We start from the raw sequence: 21,683 nt of genomic DNA on the forward strand, positions 1-21,683 counted from the left end.
AGCCACAGCAACGCCAGATCCAAGCTGCATCTTCGACCTACACTACAGCTCATGGCAATGCTGGATCCTTAACCCGCTAGCAAGGCCAGGGATCGAACCCTCAACCTCATGGTTCCTAGTTGGATTCATTTCTGCTGCGCCACGGCGGGAACTCCCCACAAATCTTTTTCAATAATAAATACTACAGGAGTTCCTGTCATGGCACAGGGGTTAATGAATCCGACTAGGAACCATAAGGTTACGGGTTTGATCCCTGGCCTTGCTAGTGGGTTAAGGATCCAGCATTGCCGTGAGCTGTGGTATAGGCTGCAGATGCAGTTCGGATCCCACATTATTGTGGCTCTGGCGTAGGCTAGTGGCTACAACTCCGATTAGACCCCTAGCCTGGGAACTTCCATACGCTGCAGGAGTGGCCCTAGAAAAGCCAAAAAAAAAAAAAAAAACAAACAAACAAAAACCCTACAGTACTACACAGTTCACGGTCAGTTGAATCTTCAGAGGTAGAAGCATGGCTATGGAAGAACCGGGTATACAAAGGAATTGCATGTACAGAGGGTCAACTATAAATTAAACGCAAATTTTTGAGTAAGCAAAGGGTCACTGTGTCTAATCTGCAAGCTTTCTTTTTTTCTTATGGTCACACCTGCAGCATATGTAAATTTCCAGGCCAGGGGCTGAATGAGAGCTGCAGCTGAAACCTACGCCATAGCCACAGCAACACTAGATCTAAGTAATATCTGCAACCTACACCACAGCTACGGCAATGCCAGACCCTTAACCCACTGGGCCAGGCCAGAGATCGAACCCACATCCTCAAAGGAATAATGTCACGTCCTTAACCAGGCTGAGCCACAACAGGAATTCCCCAACCTGTAAGTTATTAAAGGAGCAAATGCAGAGAAAAGTCAAAAGGACCTGAAAGCCAGCTTCCACCTGGCCAAATCAGAGAATATGAACATCAAGAAAAATAATGATGGAGTAATTATAATCCACTGAATAAACAAGAAACCTTAGTCCCAAACTTATATAAATAAATATCTGAAAGTCTGAGGACAGACTATTTACAGAGTTTCAAAATAAAGAGACCATCCCACAAAATACTTCATCATTTCAAAAGGAAAGAGTAACTTCACAGTGAAGAAATCTGACAAACACTAACTTAACCAAATGATCAAAGTAACAGCATCAGTAAAGGGACAAATCAAAACAGCGTACCACCTCAGAGGATGCAGTTAGAAGAGAATACAATCACGTCATGACATTCTTGCCAAAGATGAGTAATTGAATCTAATTATAAGACAATATCAGACAAACCCAAGCTCAGGGATATTCTACAAAATTACTGTCCTATAATTTTCAAAAGTATCAAGTTCATAAAATGAAGGACTAAAGAATTATTCAAAATTGAAGAAGACTGATGAGATACGGCAACTAAAATGCAAGATGGGATGAGGCGCTGGATCCTTTTCCTATTAAGGACATGACTGGGATAAATACTGAAAGTTGAATGAGGTCTGAGGATTAAATGGTAATAATGTGATGATATTAGTGTCCAGATTTTGATGGCAGAAAATACAAACAAGTACTGAAGAGGAATGGGGCACCGTATTAGTAACTCACTCTGAAATGGTTCACAAGAAAAGAAAGTTCTTTATTATCGTACTTGCAATTTTTCTTCAAGTTTTGAGATTTTCAGAAAATAAAGTCTAAATACACACAAAAAACCATACTGTTTCATAACCATTAGACTAAGTGTACTTTAGGATCATAAAAAGAAGCAGCTAGAGCAGACTCACACCCACAGAGGTGCACAGAATGCCTCCAGGAGATGTAGAAGGCTTTGGGAAGAAAGAGGATTTCATAAAGCGTTTTCCCCTCTTGTTTGAAAGGCAAAGTAGCACAGTGGAATGAGCAGACACTGGAATCTGACAAACCTAGGTTTGATTGCTGGCGCCACCACTTAATATCCATGTCACCTCCACCAAGTCCCTTAAGTTTTTAGAAATCCTTACTTTGTAAAAATAGGAGTAATATCTCCTACCATGAAGTTTTATGGTGAGTGAATTCATTTAATAATTATTGCATGTAGGAGTTCCTGTCGTGGCTCAGTAGTTAACAAATCTGACTAGGAACCAGGAGGTTGTGGGTTCGATCCCTGGCCTTGCTCAGTGGGTTAAGGATCCAGCGCTGCCATGAGCTGTGGTGTAGATCGCAGACACAGCTTGGATCTGGCATTGCTGTGGCTGTGATGTAGGCTTGGCAGCTGCAGCTCCAATTAGACCCCTAGCCTGGGAACCTGCATATGCTGCGAGTGCAGCCCTAAAAAAGACCCAAAAAAACCACCAAAAAACAAACCAAAAAGCAAAACAGAGAAGGGTCAGAGGTAGAAGTGGACCACCTGGATGAAAGAGGCCTGCTCATCTGGAACAAACAAGCATGAACTTTCTAATGACAGCTGTCTAACACGAGAGCAGTCTGTCATAAAAGGTACTGAGCACTTGTTAATGGTTCATATCAAAACGCTCCAGGGGGAAGCTTCTGAACTAAATGGGAGCTAGATTTTCCATGAGAAGCTATGTCCTATGCAAAGGCGGGCTGGGCAAGCAGGCTTGCTTAGATGAGAGGACAGAGGAGACCTATCGAGAAAGCTCAGGTACACAGGGTGGGGGCTCTCAGAGAGGGTATGTCTCATAAAAATGTCTCAAACATTTTAGATCAGAGTTAATTTGTGCCTCTAAGTTACTCAGGCTACAGAACTGTGAAATATATACTTTTAAGTATTCCTAATGCCTTAGGTATAATAAGGGCTCAAAATTATCCAGGAAATGACACAATGAAACCGAGAAGTTAAGAGAAACTTCGAGATATGAAGTTGACAATGACTATGTCACAGTTAAACAGCAGGGTTTTTTCTTTTTTTAAATTTTCTGTTTGTTTGCTTGCTTTTTAGGGCCGCACCAGCAGCATATGGAGATTCCTGGGCTAGGGGTCAAATCAGAGCTGCAGCTGCCAGTCTACACCACATTCATAGCAACACGGGATGCAAGCCGCATCTGCAACCTACACCACAGCTCATGGCAACGCTGGATCCTTAACCCACTGAGCAAGGCCAGGGATCGAACCCATGTCCTCATGGATACTAGTCGGGTTTGTTACTGCTAAGCCACAATGGGAACTCCCTTTTCTTTTTTAATAAATTATTTTTTAGTATGAAAGCATCATTTGTCATAACTGAACTGTTAACTGAACCATCAGTCCCCGGAAGGTTGCTACCACTGTTATTCATTTGATTTTCAAACAACAAACTAAAACCTTCTAGTTTCTAGAAAGGTAACCAAGGCAACAGTGACGCATCACTGGCCTACTCCTGCACCAAACATTAAAGCAAAAGAGATCGTACGTCTGAATCATACCCTCGGGGCAGCAATTACAGTTTTCTGACGTCCTTCCCTACAGGTCACTACTGACATCACAGCCAGCACCACTGCCAGCTGCCTAGTGCTCTGCAGACACGCTATTTTGGTGTTACCGTCAGGCCATTCAGGTGCCATCATTTCTACATTAATGAAGTGAGTAAGCAAACCACATCCCCTATAATAAGAGCAATCCACGTCACAAATAAAATAAGCTAAACCCACCCATTTAGAACTATCGTTATAGAAAAAAAAAATCAATGACTAAGTATATAAAGAAAATCCGAGAGTGAGGCTAAGAAAGACAAAAATGACTTACTCATTCAGTTTCAATAGAGACTGTTTTTAAGCACCAATAAAAATTCAGTGTATTTAGCATGGAAATGATTCTAACAAATAACCTCTCTTAACAAACAACATACCATATCTGTCTGGGCAGTATATGACAAAATGTTAAGATGCTGTATATTTCTATCTGTGGCTTTAAGAGCTTAATGTACTTTTGCCACAGGATTAAAGCAACAGAAAAGAAACAGAGGGACTGGAAGAGAAGTGAGATGGAGAGAGAGAAACAAAGAAGAACTAAACTAGGCTCTAAGAGAGCCATGAAAGCAAAAATGACAAGGTATTTACTCTTCTAGAAAAATCTTCATAAATGGGAAAGAAAGCAGAAGACCTCCAATTGCAGTTGTGCAGATTCTACACGAGAAAAGACCATTTATTTCCTGGCTAGATCTAAATCATTTCATCTCTCAAATGAGGATTAACTATATGATATACCTCAAAGGATTACTGACAGGACAAAATAAGATGCATTTTTGAAAGTTAAGAGTACCCAAAAGCATGACTTTCTTCCTACTGTGAAGCAAAAGGTATGACAGATTCACATCTTATATTTTAAAAATACAAACAGGAAGAATTGGAACTTCAAAAAATAATAATGATAGGAATAGAATAAAATAAGAGACAGAAAGAGGAAGGAAGGAGAGAGGGAGGGTAAACTTTCTTTGCAATAGAATGCCAACTAATAAACACAGAGGCAATAACAACATTAAGGTATCACCAAACTGCAACAATCAGAGAAATAAATGACTCAGCAATATTTATTTATAGTAGCTAAAATAATGAGGAAAAGTTCCATAGGGAAAAGGATACTGTCATAATCTCAAAGTACCTCCCCACAAATTACTTATTAATCACAGGGGGAAAGAGCAACTCCACAATGAAAAATGCAGCAGACACCGCCCTAACCAAGTATCAACGTTAACATCATTAATAAGTCAAACCTCATCTGTGCCTCATTATATGAAGCCCTGAGAAGGGCACAATTTTATTTATGTGGTATTCCCACAAAAATGCATAACTTGAATCTAAACAGGAAATATCAGATAAGTCCAGATTAAAAGACAGTCTATAAAGTAAAGAGCCTATACGCTTCAAGTCAAGGTCATGAAAGACAAAAGCTGAGGGACCTTTCCAGATTAAAGAAGACAAGAGACACAAAAATTAAATGCAATACCTGATCCTGGAGCAGAAAAGAAAAAGTTATATTAGGAGTTCCCATTGTGGCACATCGGAAATGAATCTGACTAGGAACGATGAGGTTGTGGGTTCGATCCCTGGCCTCGTTCAGCGGGTCAAGGATCTGGCATTGCCATGAGCTGTGGTGTAGGCTGCAGATGCGGCTCGGATCCCACGTTGCTGTGGCTGTGGTGCAGGCCGGTGGCTACAGCTCTGATTCGACCCCTAGCCTGGGAACCTCCATATGCCACAGGCACGGCCCTAAAAAGACCAAAAAAAAAAAAAAAGTTATATTAAAGATAATATTGGGGGGAAAAAGATAATATTGGGACAATAGGCAGAATTTGAATAAAGGCTACAGATTAGTATTAGTATTTTATCAAAAAGTATTATATCCTGATTTTGAGAATTGGGTTTATAAAAACGATCTCCTTAAGAAATATACACTTAAGTATTTAGTGGAAAAGAAGCATAATGTCTGTAATTTACTCTTAAATGGTTCAGGAAAATATACAGAAAGAGAGAATGATAAAGCAAATGTGGGAAAACGTTAACTATTGGTGAAACAGAAAAAAGGGTAAATGGAAATTTTCCCTTTTTTTTTTTTGTCTTTTCTAGGGCTGCTCCCTCGGCGTATGGAGGTTCCCAGATTAGGGGTCGAACTGGAGCTGTAGCCACCGGCCTATGCCAGAGACACAGCAACTTGGGATCTGAGCCACGTCTGCAACCTACACCACAGCTCACGGCAACGCCAGATCCTTAACCCACTGAGCAAGGCCAGGGATGGAACCTGCAACCTCATGGTTCCTAGTTGGATTCATTAACCACTGAGCCACGACGGGAACTCCTGGAAATTTTTTATACTATGATTTTTTTAGTAAGTTAGAAATTGGTTTTTAGATATTGTCCCGCACCCAACCAAATGCATTCCCAGAATTCTCATTCTGAGTGAAACCTAGGAAACATCCTAAATGACTCCTTTACCCCTGCCCCATGCTTAACGCTAAGTCCTGTCAGTTGTACTTTCTAAATATTTTTCAAATCTATCCATATTTTTTGTCTTTCCATCACTTTAATCCAGACTACTATAATTTCTCAAGTAGGCTACTACAATAACATCCTAAGTGGCCTCTTCTACAATCAGTTCTCTAGAACAAAATTATAATCTTTACGAAATGCAAATCTGATATCACCTGTCTACCCAAAACACTTCAATGGCTTCTCAACAAGCCCTACAAGACCTTGCACCCAGCCTAATGGTTGTTACGTGGTTTTTGGTCTCAGGATTCCTTGACATTCTTAAAAACCATTAGGGACTCCTCCCTTAAGAGCTTCTGTTTATGTGAGTTACATCTATTGATATTCACTATATTAGAAATTAAGACAGGAGTTCCCGTCGTGGCGCAATTGTTAACGAATCCGACTAGGAACCATGAGGTTTCAGGTTCGATCCCTGGCCTTGCTCAGTGGGTTAAGGATCCAGCATTGCCATGAGCTGTGGTGTAGGTCGCAGACGTGGCCTGGATCCCGTGTTGCTGTGGCTCTGGCGTAGGCTGGTGGCCACAGCTCCGATTCAACTCCTAACCTGGGAACCTCCACATGCCAAGAGAGCAGCCCTAGAAAAACAAAAAGACAAAACAAAAAAAAAATAGAAATTAAGACAAAGTTAAAAATATTTCCTTATTAATTCCTTTACAATAATTACCCATATCTGCTTCAATAATCTGTAACACAACAATATATTGTTTTGTCAGCAGTATATGAGGAAAATCTCGTTTCTTAGAGAGTTGAAAAGGCAGGACCGCACAGACCCCCCCAAAGAGGGCCTGTGATCCCTAAGGGTCCTCAGACCACCCTCTGAAAACCACAATCCCAGCGTTACTGCCATTTGTAATTCTTCTAAAAAGTGTGCTCCTCTCTACCACTGGATCTTTGCATATGCTGTTCCCTTTGCCTAGAATACCTTTCCCACCCACTCCATCCATTCCCTTCGCTTAATTCTTACTACTTAAGATCTTAAAGTCTAAGCTCAACTACCATTTCTTCTAGAAAATTCTGATTTCTCAGTTAAACTAAGCCCAACCCTCCCACACACATTATCTTCCTTTTCTGGAGCAATTAAAATACTTTTAATTAAGAAACCCTGCTCTGGAGTTCCCGTTGTAGCTTAGTGCTTAACAAATCTAACTAGCAACCATGAGGACGCAGGTTCGATCCCTGGCCTCGCTCAGTGGGTTAAGGATCCAGTCTTGCCGTGAGCTGTGGTGTAGGTCACAGACACACCTCGGAGATACTTATTCCAGAATGCTCTCCTTAATACTTCTTCCACACCAAAAATGTTTTGCACTCCTTCCTCTGAGCAACTTTTATACCTCATAGTTACTTCTGTTATTACAAGAAATATACTGTAATATACTGTATATCTTTTATAAGCCTGACCACTGGAGCATGAGTTCCTTAAAAGTTGGAATCTCATTTCAAAGAAGATATGCAAATAGCCAATAAGCCCATGAAAAGATACTTAACATGACTAATCACCAAGCATTACAGAAGAGCAAATCAAAACCGCAATGAGATACCACTTCAGGAGTTCCTGTTGTGGCTCAGTGGGTTAAGAATCCAACACAGTATATCCATGAGGATGCAGGTTCCATCCCTGGTCTTGCTCAGTCAGTTAAGGCTCCAGCGTTGCCGTGGCTGTGGTGTAGACCTGCAGCTACAGCTCCAACTCGACCCCTAGCCTGGGAACCTCCATGTGATGTGGGTATGGCCTTTAAAAGACAAAAGACCAAAAAAAAAGAGAGAGAGAGGTACCACTTCATACCCATAAGGATGGTTATTGTCAAAAAAAGAAAATAAGGAAAGAAAAAATGTTGGCGAGGATGTGGAGACACTGAACCTCTTGTACATACATTGCTGGTGATAATATAAAATGTTGCACCCACAGTGGAAACCAGCACAGTTCCTCGAAAAATTAAAAAACAGAGGAGTTACCATATGATCCAGCAATTCCACTTCTGGTTTGTACACCAGTATTAGTTTGCATGGGTTTCCATAACAAAATACCACAGGATGGGTGGCTAAAACAACAAAAGTTATTTTCTTCCAGTTCTGGATGCTACAAGTCCAAGACAAAGGTGCCAACAAATGAGGCTCCTAGTGAGGCCTCTCTTCCTGGCTTCGCACAGTCTCCTCTATGCTGTATCTGCACACGGCCTCTCCTACACAGAGAGAGAGAGACACAACTGGGGTTCCTCCTCCTCTTATAAGATACCAATACTATGGGATTAGGATCTCAGCCTAACAGCCTTGTTAATGTAAACTACCTTCTTAAAGGCCCCTAGCTCCAGATACAATTGTACTGGAGGTTAGAGCTTCAACATATACATTTGGGGGGACACAGCTCAATCCATAGTACCCAAAAGAATTGAAAGCAAAGAGATATTTGTATATCCATGTTCACAGTAGTATTATTCACACTAGCAAGATGTGGAAGCCACCCAAGTGAGTGTCCATCGAAAGAGGAATGAATAAATAAAATGCGGTACAAACATGTGAGGGAGCATTACTGAGCCTTCAGAAGAGCAAAATTCTGACACATGCGACAACATGAACTCTGAGGACATACTACATGTGTGTGTTCCCTTAAAATTCAAACGTTGAAACCTAATCCCCAGGGTGACGGTATTCAGAAATGGGTCCTTTGGGTTGATTAGGTCACGAGGGTAGAACCCTAATAAACGGGATCAATGTCCTTATAAAAGAGACCCCAAAAAGCTCCCTCTACCACGCAAGGACACAGCACAAGACAGTCATCTATGAACCAGGAGGCAGGCCTGCACCAAACACCAAATATGCTGGCGTCTTGATCTTGGATTTCCCAGCCTCCAGAAATGTGAGATGTGTTTAAGACACCAATTTATGGTCTTTTTGATATAACTTCCCAAACTAAGACAGAATATTATGCTAAGTAAAATAAGCCAGACACAAAAGAACAAATACTGTAAGAGTTCCTGCTGTGGCACAATGGGATCAGCAGTAACTCGGGAGCACTCAGAGGCAGGTTTGAGCCCTGGCCCAACACAGTGACTTAAGGATCTGGTGTTGCTGCAGCTGTGGCTTAGGTCACAGCTACTGCTTGGATCTGATCCTTGGCCCAGGAATGCCATATGCCTAGGGATGGCCCCAAAAAAAAAAAAAAAAAAAAAAGACCAAATACTGTAGATTCCACCTATATGAAGTACCTAGAATAGAATACTAAAATTCGTAAAAGGGAAAAATAGAATAGTGGTTGCTAGAGACTGGGGGAAAGGGGGGAATAGGAAGTTACTGTTTAATGGGAACAGTTTCAGTTTTGCAAACTGAAAAGAATTCTGTGAACGGATGATAGTAATGGTAGCAAAACACTGAGAAAATACTAAATGCCACTGAACTGTACACTTTAAAATGGTTACGATAGCAAATTTTTTTTTTTTTTTTGCTGCACCCACCGCATTCATAAATTACCAGGCCGAGGACTGAACCCATGCCACAGCAGCAACCCAAAGCCACTCCAGTGACAATGCTGGACCCTTAATCCACTACACCACAAGGGAACTCCATAAATTTTGTTATCTATATTTTACTGCAACTTTAAAACCTTTTTTTTTCTTTTCAGGCCCACAACTGCAGCATTATCAAAGTTTCCAGGCCAGGGGTTGAATCAGAGCTACAGCTGCCCGCCTACGCCACAGCAACAGCAATGCCTGATTCGATCCTCATCTGCAACCTATACCACAGCTCATGGCAACGCTGGATCCTTAACCCACTGAGGGAGGTGAGGGGTCGAACCCGCATCCTCATGGATATACTGTCAGGTTCGCAACACGCTAAGCCACAATGGGAACACCCTAAAACTTTTTTAAAAACAAAACAAAAACAAAGGTTAGGGTACTGGTATGAGATCTTTCTTCTTTTTCACTATAGGTACTAATCAGTATGAATTTCCTTCTAAGCATGCTTTAGTACAGCCTTTAAGTTTTGGGAAGCTGTATCTCTGTTTTCACTCATGTGAAAGTATTTTCTAGTTTCTCTTTTGATTTCTTCTTTGACCCATTGGTTAAACAGGAATGTGTGGTTTAATCTCTATGTATTTGTGGTCTTCCTAATATTTTTGTTAATAATCTAACTTCATTCCAATGTGGTTGGAAAACATACTTTGTATTATTTCTATCAAAAGGGTGAGTGTTACTGAATGTGAATCATATCTCAAGACAAGCTGTATGGCAAATATCACAGACAAAATAGCATTAGGCATTAGAAACAGTAATTATAGTTATGAGTCACAGATAGTCTTATTTACTTGAGTTTGCAAAAGGTTGTGACAAATCTGCCATTTCCAGATGGTTCAAATGTCTACCCTATAAGCCTCTACAAGTGGTGAAGAAACACATTAAAACTCCATGTGAGAAATCGGAAAAAACCATGAAAAGTTCATGAAAAGAGTAAGAGAGGACATACAAACGAGGAACAAATATGAAGTCTCATTAGTAATCTAAAAGTAGAGTTGAGCTGCAACGTTCCGTTGATTTCTTCTGTACAGCAGAGTAGCCCAGTCTACATATATACACAGTCTCACACTGTCTTTCATCATGTTCTGTCCCAAGAGATTGGATACAGTTCCCTGTGCAGTACAGTAGGACCTCATTTCTTACCATTCTAAATGCAATAGTTTACATCTATCAACCCCACACTCCCCGTCCATTCCACTCCCTTCCCCTTCTCCCTTGGCAACTACAAATCTGGAGTGGGATCACTGAATCATATGGTAGTTCTATATTCAGTTTTCTGAGGAACCTCCATACTGTTTTCCATAGTGGTTGTACCAATTTACATTCCCATCAACAGTGTGGAAGGGTTCTCCTTTTCTCCACACCCTCGCCAGCATTTGTTATTTGTAGACTTATTAATGATGGCCATTCTGACTCATGTGAGGTGATACCTCATTGTAGTTTTGATTCGCATTTCTGTAATAATTAGTGATGTTGAGCATCTTTTCATGTGCCTCTTAGCTATCCGTATGTCTTCTTTGGAGAAATGTCTATTTAGGTCTTCTGCCCATCTGTCCATTTCTCAATTGGGCTGTTTGTTTTTTCTTGTTGAGCTATATGAATTGTTTGTGTATTTTGGAGACAGGCCCTTGTTGGTTGCATAGTTTGCAAAGATGTTCCACCATTCTGTGGGATGTCTTTTCTTTTTTTTTTTTTTTTTTTTTTATGGTTTCCTTTGCTGCGCAATAGCTTGCAGTTTAATTAGGTCCCATTAGTTTGTTTTTGTTTTTATTGTCATTATTCTAGAAGATGGATCAAATAAGATGTTGCTGCAGTTTATGTCAAAATGTTCTGCCTATGTTTTCCTCTAGGAGTTTTCTACTACCTGGCCTTGTGTTTAGGTCTTCTTTTTTTGTTGTTGTTGTTGTTGTCTTTTTAGGGCCACACCCGTGGTGTATGGAAGTTCTCAAGCTGGGATCAAATTGGAGCTGCAGCTGCTGGCCTACACCACAGCCACAGCAATGCCAGATCTGAGCTGTATCTGCAGCCTACACTGCAGCTCACAGCATCACAGGATCCTTAATTCACTGAGCGAGGCCAGGGATCAAACCTGTGTCCTCATGAATACTAGTCCAGTTTGTTACCTCTGAGGCACAACAGGAACTCTGTTTAGGTCTCTAATCCGTTTTGAGTTTATTTTTGTGTGTGGTGTTAAACAACGTTCTAATTCTATTCTTTTACATGTAGCTGTCGAGTTTCCCCAATTACTGAAGAGACTGTCTTTTCTTCACTGCATATTCTTGCCTCCTTTGTCATAGACTGGTTGACCATTGATGCTTGGGTTTAATTCCAGGCTTTCTATCCTATTCCATTGATTTATATTTCTGTTTTTGTGTCAGTACCATACTGTTTTGATGAGTGTGGCTTTGTAGTATAGTCTGAAGTCAGGGAACCTGATTCCTACAGTTTCATTTTTCTTTTTCAATAGTGCTGTGGCTATTCAGGGCCTTATGTGTTTCCATACAAATTTTAAAATATTTTGTTCTAGTTCTGTGAAAAATGTCATTGGTAATTTGATAGGGATCGCTAGTAATCTTTTAAGAAGGAAATTTAAAAAAAAAAACACTATTTTCCTCCTGCCAAATTAACAACTTCACCTATTGTTTTTAAAAATTAATAATCAATGCTAGAGTGATACAGTAAATTAGGCACTCTCATATACTTTTTTTTGGCTACACCCATAGCATGTGGAAGTTCCTAGGCCAGGGATCAAACACACAAACAGCAGCAATGCAAACCACAGCAGTGACACCACCAGATCCTTAACCTGCTCAGTCACAAGTGGACTCCTCATTCACTGCTGATGGGCACATAAACTGGAACACTTTGGAAAATAATTTGGCCAAAAGTATCAAGATCCTTAAAAAAAAAACAAAAACCTCTAAATGCTTTCATTCAGTAATTCTACTTGTGACAATCTAAGCTTAGGAAATAACCCTAAATACAGAAAGTATTTTATACTAACCATATTCACTGCAGTATTACTTAACAATTTTTAAACAATGGCTACAATATCAATGTCCAATAACAAAATGGATAGGACAAACTACGATTTAATTATTGGGCAAAATATGCATCCATTAAAGATATTTATAAAACATTTACAAGATAAGGAAAATTCTTTTGTTATAATGTTAGTGAAAAAGTAAAATGCAAACCTGAACATGGAATTTGACTACAGCTGTTTTTTGGGGTTTTTTTTTTTTTGTCTTTTGAGGGCCACACCCACAGCATATGGAGGTTCCCAGGGTAGGGGTCAAATGAATTGAAGCCACAGCTGTCGGCCTGTGCCACAACCACAGCAATGTAGGATCCAAGCTACTTCTGCAACCTACACCACAGCTCCTGGCAACTCCAGATCCTTAATCCACTAAGCAAGACCGGGGATTGAACCTGAGTCCTCATGGATAATGGTCAGGTTCCTTAACCACTGAGCCACGAATGGAACCCTGATAACAGTTTTGTGTGTAAAAAGAAAAGTAGGAGTTCCCGTCATGGCTCAGTGGTTAATGAATCCAACTAGGAACCATGAGGTTGTGGGTTTGATCCCTGGTGTTGCTCAGTGGGTCAAGGATCCGGCGTTGCCATGAGCTGTGGTGCAGGTTGCAGACACGGCTCGGATCCCGCGTTGCTGTGGCTCTGGCATAGGCATAGGCTGGCGGGTGCAGCTCCGATTCAACCCCTAGCCTGGGAACCTCCATATGCTGTGGGAGCAGCCCAAGAAATGGCAAAAAAAAAAAAAAAAAAAAAAGACACAAAAAAAAGAAAAAGGAAAGTAAACAATCTGTATACCAGAAAAAAATCAGAATACAGACATCAAAAGGCTAACAATAATGGCTGCCTTTAGCTAATGAATAATGAGTGTAATTCTCTCTTTATACTTTTTAGTATCTTTCCAAATTTCCATTTTTAAAATTTTTAAATAAAAGGTTTATTTAAAATAAATTTAAGAAATCGTTACTTCCAGCAGATGTGATAAATTCATTGAATAAAAAAAAAAAAAAAAGAAATCGTTACTTCAAGGGGAACAACCCCCTGAGTACCATACCTATCTCACAAGCACAGCCTCACAGACACATACATTCTTTCACATGGGAGAGTCACTTACTCTTTCAGACAAATGATCCCTAGTTTTTTCCACTTAAGCATTTAATATTTTCAAAGTGTTTTGGACTTGTTTGTTGCTGTTATTAAGATAAATGATACACTCTTTCGTGGAGTTCAGAAATAGCTTTCTTTTTTTTTAATTTTTATTATTTATTTATTTATTCATTTATTCTGCTTTTTAGGGCCACACCCATGGCATATGGAAGTTCCCAGGCTAGGGGTTGAATTGGAGCTACAGCTGCTGGCCTACACCAGGGCCAAAGCAACGCCAGATCCGATCGCATCTTCAACCTACACCACAGCTCACAGCAACACCAGATCCTTAACCCTCGATCTCTTCAAGGCCAGAGATCGAACCCACAACCTCATGGTTCCTAGTCGGATTCGTTTCTGCTGCATCATGACAGGAACTCCAGAAATAGCTTTCTAATTCCATGAATATAAGCCTTCCACAATTGAAACATACTTGTCTTCTTATATTCTCAAAATAAATTTATCAAGGAAGATAACATAAGAAAAGGAATGTATATCTATGTATGACTGAGTCACTTTGTTGAACAGCAGAAATTGGCACAATACTGTAAATCAACTATACTCTAATAAAAATTTCAAAATTTTAAAAAATAAATTGGAGTTCCCATTGTGGCTCAACTGGTTAAGAACCCAACACAGTGTCCATGACAATGTGTGTTTGATCACTGGCCTCACCCAGTGAGTTAAGGATCCAGCATTGCCACAAGCTGCAGCACAGGTCACAGACGCAGCTAGGAGCTGTGGCTGTGGAATAGGCCTGCAGCTGAAGCTCCAATTCAACACCTAGCCTGGGAACTCACATATGCTGCAGCTGCAGCTGTAAAAAGAAAAAAAAAAAAGTTTTTTAATAAATTAAATTACTAACAAATAAATAAATAAATAAATCTATCAAAAAGATTAACAGACCAATTCCACACGATTTAGGAGCTGGTGTTATGCACAAAAGACAGCGAAAGTTTCAAATGAAATCAAAAGACACAACTAATGTGCATGCATTTTTTTTATAACTTATATATAATATTTATTATTATAATTTTATAATACAAAATTTCCCAAACCCTTGTGTCCACTTGGTCTGTTTATTGCAGCAGAAAAGTATAATAAAAAGAATATGGGCTTTGGAATCAGAAAAAACATAGTTGATTCCCTGGTTCTTCAACTTCCTAATTGTGAAAACTTGGGCAAATTAAATTCCCTGAAACTCAATTCCCACCTTAGTAAAAGAGGACAACAGTACTTCCCTAAAGAACTATGAGAAACAAATGAAAAAATAGGTATAAATTACCATAATAAACAGAGTGCATATATTAGGTACAGAATGCAAGGTAGCTCCTATAATTATTTTCATTACATATCTTTTGGGAAGAGGATGAGGAAGTTCATTTTATAACAAGTTATTCAACTTTATTCCTAATTAAACATCAAGAAACAAAAAAATGACGCAACTTTTAAAACCATTAAGAGTCCTTGGCATTTCTGTTACAGATTCAGGATGGAGGTAAGCTGATCTTATAGCTCATATCACCTCTCCAAATAATGTAGAACTGTTAAAGAAAGCAACAATCCGAAAATAAAAAAAAATTATAAAAAAAAATAAAAAATAAAAATGTGGGAAAAATGTAATTGTAATGTATACATGTAAGGATAACCTGACCCCCTTGCTGTACAGTGGGAAAATAAAAAAAATTATAAAAAATAAAAAAATAAAAATAAATAAAAAATAAAGAAAGCAACAATCCTGTGTCTAACCGTTACAGTCTTACCTTGCAGGCTACATCAACTAATCGCATCTGGACAGCTTGATTCTCTGGGAGTTTAGTACCAATTGCAAGCAAAGTGTCCAAGAGTTGAGCTAGGACTTGATGAGACTCTAGAAAGGAAGACGCAAAGTTGGGTTGTAGAATTTCAAAAAGAGATCATTGCAGAAACTACATTTACTTGAGTAAAGAATAAAGATTTTTGTCAGCTGGTTTCTAATCTTTCATCTCTGAGTCCCCTTACCTAAAAGTTACATTCCTAAAGGGATCATGTCTAAAACTTTGAGCCCTCCACAGGACGGGGCATAGCGCTTGATCAATTCAAGGGTTTTCCCTGCCTTCAAAAGAAAGTCTAAATTCCTTAGTGAGGCATACATACATACATACATACCAGTCCATGAGGTCTAGCCCTGGCTATCTTTCTAGCCTCATCTCTTTCATGTCTCCTCCAGCACCTTTTTTTCCCAACTATATATGATTTTATGTCCCCCTATCTCTGCTCAGGCCAATTTCTCTACTTAGTATGCCTATATCCAACTCCTCAATCCCACTCCCCAGAGAGCACCTACTAATCCTGAAGCGTCGCCTCTGTATGGTGCTTTTTCTTTCTTCCCCAGAAGAACTGTTTCCTCCTTTATGCTTCCACTGCAGCCTCTACATCAGCTGTAACACCTTCCTACACTTATTTTCATATCAGACTAAACTAGGAGACTAAAAGGCTTTTAAGCAAGGACTGTTTTATTCACCTGTGTATTCTCGGAATCTAGCATGACTCATTACATGCTCAGTGAATGCTTAGTAAATGGGCAAACAACAAATTCTAAATAAATCACTATCACCCATTTTAGCCAGATTCTCTTCATCACCTAAATTCTCTTCCTTGTTCCAAAATATAGTTCTTGTAATGCTAATGGCATACAAGAGGATTTAGGCGGCATTCAGAAAATCATTTTTATATTAATAACCGCATACAGGCATACTTTGTTTTATTGTACTTCACTTTATTGCACCTTGCAGATACTGCGTTTTTTTACAAATTGAAGCTTTCACAGCAAATATAATCCTCAATGGGGAAAAACTGAAAGCCTTCTCACTCAAATCTGAAACAAGACAGGGATGCCCACTCTCACCACTGCTCTTCAACATAGTTTTGGAAGTCCTAGCCACAGCAATTAGACAAACAAGAGAAATAAAAGGCATCCATATAGGAAGAGAAGAGATAAAACTGTCACTGTATGCAGATGACATGATACTATACATAGAAAACCCTAAGGACTCAACCCAAAAACTCCTTGAACTGATTAATAAATTCAGCACAGTAGCAGGATATAAGATTAACATTCAGAAGTCAGTTGCATTTCTACCAGCAATGAAATATTAGAAAAGGAATACAAAAATATGATACCTTTTAAAATTGCACCTCACAAAATCAAATACCTCGGAATACACCTGACCAAAAAGATAAAGGACCTATATGCTGAGAACTATAAAACTTTAATCAAAGAAATCAAAGAAGATGTAAAGAAATGGAAAGATATTCCATGTTCCTGGATTGGAAAAATCAATATTGTAAAAATGGCCATACTACCCAAAGCAATCTACAGATTCAATGCAATCCCTATCAAATTACCTATGACATTTTTCACAGAACTAGAACAAACAATCCAAACATTTATATGGAACAACAAAAGACCCAGAATTGCCAAAGCAATCCTGAGAAACAAAAACCAAGCAGGAGGCATAACTCTCCCAGACTTCAAGAAATACTACAAAGCCACAGTCATCAAAACAGTGTGGTACTGGTCCCAAAACAGACAGACAGACCGATGGAACAGAATAGAGAACCCGGAAATAAACCCTGACACCTATGGTCAATTAATCTTTGACAAGGGAGGCAAGAACATCAAATGGGAAAAAGAAAGTCTATTCAGCAAGCATTGCTGGGAAACCTGGACAGCTGCATGCAAAGCAAGGAAACTAGAACACACCCTCACACCATGCACAAAAATAAACTCAAAATGGCTGAAAGACTTAAATATATGACAGGACACCATCAAACTCCTAGGAGAAAACATAGGCAAAACACTCTCTGACATCAACATCATGCATATTTTCTCAGGTCAGTCTCCCAAAGCAATAGAAATTAGAGCAAAAATAAACCCATGGGACTTAAACTGAAAAGCTTTTGCACAGCAAAGGAAACCAAAAAGAAAACAAAAAGACAACTTTCAGAATGGGAGAAAATAGTTTCAAATGATGCAACTGACAAGGGCTTAATATCTAGAATATATAAACAACTTAGACAACCCAACAGCAAAAGAGCCAATCAATCAATGGAAAAATGGGCAAAAGACCTGAATAGACATTTCTCCAAAGAAGATATACAGATGGCCAGCAAACACATGAAAAAATGCTCAACATCGCTGATTATAAGAGAAATGCAAATCAAAACTACCATGAGATACCACCTCACACCTGTCAGAATGGCCATCATTAATAAATCCACAAATAACAAGTGCTGGAGGGGCTGTGGAGAAAAGGGAACCCTCCTGCACTGTTGATGGGAATGGAAACTGGTACAGCTGCTATGGAGAACAGTTTGGGGATACCTTAGAAATCTATACATAGAACTTCCATATGACCCCACAATCCCACTCTTGGGCATATATCCGGACAAAACTCTGCTTAAAAGAGACACATGTACCCTCATGTTCATTGCAGCACTATTCACAATAGCCAGGACATGGAAACAACCCAAACGTCCATCAACAGATGAGTGGATTCGGAAGATGTGGTATATATACACAATGGAATCCTACTCAGCCATAAAAAAGAATGACATGATGCCATTTGCAGCAACATGGATGGAACTAGAGAATCTCATACTGAGTGAAATGAGCCAGAAATACCATATGATATCACTTATAACTGGAATCTAATATCCAGCACAAATGAACACCTCCTTAGAAAAGAAAATCATGGACTTGGAGAAAAGACTTGTGGCTGCCTGATGGGAGGGGGAGGGGGAGGGAGTGGGAGGGATCGGGAGCTTGGGCTTATCAGACACAACTTAGAACAGATTTACAAGGAGATCCTGCTGAGTAGCATTGAAAACTTTGTCTAGATACTCATGTGCAACAGAACAAAGAGTGTGGGGAAAAAAATGTAATTGTAATGTATACATGTAAGGATAACTTGATCCCCTTGCTGTACAGTGGGGGAAAAAAAAAAAAAAAATTGAAGCTTTGTCTGTAAACCCTACATCAAGCAAGTCTATGGGCACCATTTTTCAACAGCATTTGCTCATTTCATGTCTCTGTGACACATTTTGGTAATTCTAACAATATTTCACACTGTCATTATCATAAACGTTATGGGGATTTGTGATCAACGATCTCTGGCATCACTATTACAAAAGGATTACAACTCGCTTAAAGGCTCAGATTATGGGTAGCATTTTTTTAGCAATAAAGTCTTTTTTTTTTTTTTTTGGTCTCTCTCTTTTTTTTTTTTAGTGCCACACCTATGGCAAATGGAAGTTCCCAGGCAAGGGTGGAATTGGAGCTGTAGCTACTGGCCTACACCACAGCCACAGCAACACCAGATTCTTAACCCATGTGGTGTAGGTTTCAGAGCCTCATCTGCAACCTCCACCACAGCTCATGGCAATGGAAACACCAGATCCTTAACCCAGTAAGTGAGGCCAGGGATTGAACCCGCGTCCTCAGGGATACCAGTCAGATTCGTTTCCACTGAGCCACAATAGGAACTCCTATACATTGCTTTTATATGCACTAGGAAACCAAAAAACTCATGTGACTCTCTTTGTTGCAATATTTGCTTTACTGTGGTCATCTGAGACAGAACCTGCAGTATCTCAGAGGTATGCCTGTACACATTTTAATGAACATAACAAAAACTGCAGTTACTATGTTGATGTCACATGACATTAATTTCCTTTTACCATTACTAATATAAAAATTACCTTTAAAGTAAAAAAACTGTCACTTAAGGAAAATATTAAGTAAACCACAGTACAGATGTGAAACAAATGAAACAAATCTACAACCGTACCACCCTGAGTGCACCCGATCTCGTCTATCTTGGAAGCTAAACAGGATCAGGCCTGGTTAGTGCTCGGATGTGAGATGTGAAACAAGTATGTCAGGAGTTCCCGTTGTGACTGAGCAGTAACAAACCCAACTAGTACCCATGAGGGTGCAGGTTCAAACCCTGGCCTTGCTAGGTGGGTTAAGTATCTGGAGTTGCTGTGAGCTGTAGTAGGTTGCAGACATGGCTCAGAGTCTGCATTGCTATGGCTATGGCTGTGGCGTAGGCCAGCAACCACATCTCCAATTCAACCCCTAGCCTGGGAACTTCCATATGACACACACGTGGCCCTAAAAAGCAAAAAAAAAAAGTCAAAAATAGTATGATATTTAAATGACTAAAGTGCAGAAATCACTAAACACCTTAGTAAAACACAGTTGGAATCCTGTTGTGACTCAGTGGTTAACGGATCCGACTAGGAACCATGAGGTTGCGGGTTCAATCCCTGGCCTTGCTCAGTGGGTTAAGGATCTGGCGTTGCCGTGAGCTGTGGTGTAGGTTGCAGACACGGCTCAGATCCCGCATTGCTGTGGCTGTGGTGTAGGCTGGCGGCTACAGCTCCGATTCAACCCCTAGCCTGGGAACCTCCATATGCCGCGGGAACAGCCCAAGGAAATGGCAAAAAACGACAAAAAACAAAAAAACACAGTAGATTGAACACACCTGTTCGTCACTATTCTTCCCTAAAACTTCATTAATATATAAGCATAAAGAAACTTAAAAGGTATAAACTTACGAGGACAAAGAAAACAGGAGAAGAAAGGTAGGTAGATGAGAAAAGTCAACAAATTTTTCAGAAATAGAAAGCAGATGAAAAACTCTATGGAAAAACTGAGAATTCTAATACTAAATGCCTAATGGGGTGTTTTAACAGTGCAAATAAATTCTAGCCGTATGCCCACAAAATATTTAGGAATTGGAAATTAAAAAAAAACAACCAGGAGTTCCCAACATGGCTCAGAGGTTAAAGAACCCAACTAGAATGCATGAGGACTCAGGTTCAATCCTGGCCTCGCTCAATGGGTTAGGATCCAGTGTTGCCATGAGCTGTAGCGTAGGTCGCAGATGAGACTCAGATCCCACGTTGCTGTGGCTGTGGTGTAGGCTGGTGGCTGCAGCTCCAACTGGACCCCTCGCCTGGGAACCTCCATATGCTGGGGGTGTGTGCAGCCCTAAAAAGATTTAAAAAAAAAATTAGTTGGACCCCTGTCTCCTTCCCTATCCCATACAAGAGTAGATATGATGAAGAAAAAAAGATTAAGAGGTAATCAGCATGCTTTTAACAACTGTACGCCAACAAATTTGACAACTTGGAAGAAATGGACACCTTTCTAGAGACTTAGAGCCTGACAAAACTGAATCAAGAAGAAATACATCAACTGAACAGACCCATCACTAGAAATGAAAGTGAATGTCATAAAAACACTCCCTACAAATAAAAGTCCAGGACCAGAAGGCTTCACAGGCAAATCCTACCAAACATACAAAGAGGAACTTATACCCATCCTCCTTAAACTTTTTCAAAAGGTTGAAAAAGAAGGAACACTCCCAAAGACATTCTATGAAACCACCATCACCCTAATTCTAAAACCAGACAAAGATACCCCACAAAAAAACTATAAGCCAATATCTTTGATGAATATAGACCTAAAAATTCTCAACAAAATTTTAGCCAACCAAATCCAACAACATATAAAAAAGATCATACACCATGACCAGGTGGGATTTATCCCAGGTTCACAAGGATGGTTCCACATATGCAAATCAATCAACATCATACATCACATTAACAAAAGAAAAGTCAAAAACTGCATGATCATCTCAACAGATGCAAAAAAAAGCATCTAACAAAGTCCAACACCCATTAATGATAAAAACTCTTACCAAAGCGGGTATAGAGGGAATATACCGTAACATAATAAAAGCCACTTACGAAAAACCCACAGCAAATATAATACTCAATGGAGAAAAGCTGAAAGCCTTCCCACTAAAATCTGGAACAAGACAAGGATGCCCACTCTCACCACTGTATTGGAAGTCCTAGCCACAGCAATCAGGCAAACAAAAGAAATAAAATGCATCCAAATAGGAAGAGAAGAGGTAGAACTGTCACTGTATGCAGATGACATGATATTATATACAGAAAACCCTGA

The 21,683-nt window shown here is 39.7% G+C and overlaps 1 protein-coding gene across 2 annotated transcripts in view; it reads right to left on the reverse strand.

The window, feature by feature from the left end:
• INTS4 (integrator complex subunit 4) overlaps positions 1-21,683 on the reverse strand; it is a 121,719-nt gene that overhangs the window by 84,614 nt on the left and 15,422 nt on the right. Inside the window, exon 4 of one of the 2 annotated variants that reach the window (XM_047752356.1) lies at positions 15,427-15,533. The exons of the other annotated variant lie outside the window; for it this stretch is intronic. Within the exon in view, the coding sequence (XP_047608312.1) occupies positions 15,427-15,533 (107 nt within the window). The remainder of the gene's footprint in view (positions 1-15,426; positions 15,534-21,683) is intronic. 2 annotated transcript variants of the gene reach the window in all.

Source organism: Phacochoerus africanus, chromosome 11 (genome assembly GCF_016906955.1).
Source record: "Phacochoerus africanus isolate WHEZ1 chromosome 11, ROS_Pafr_v1, whole genome shotgun sequence".
Taxonomy (NCBI): Eukaryota; Metazoa; Chordata; class Mammalia; order Artiodactyla; family Suidae; genus Phacochoerus; species Phacochoerus africanus.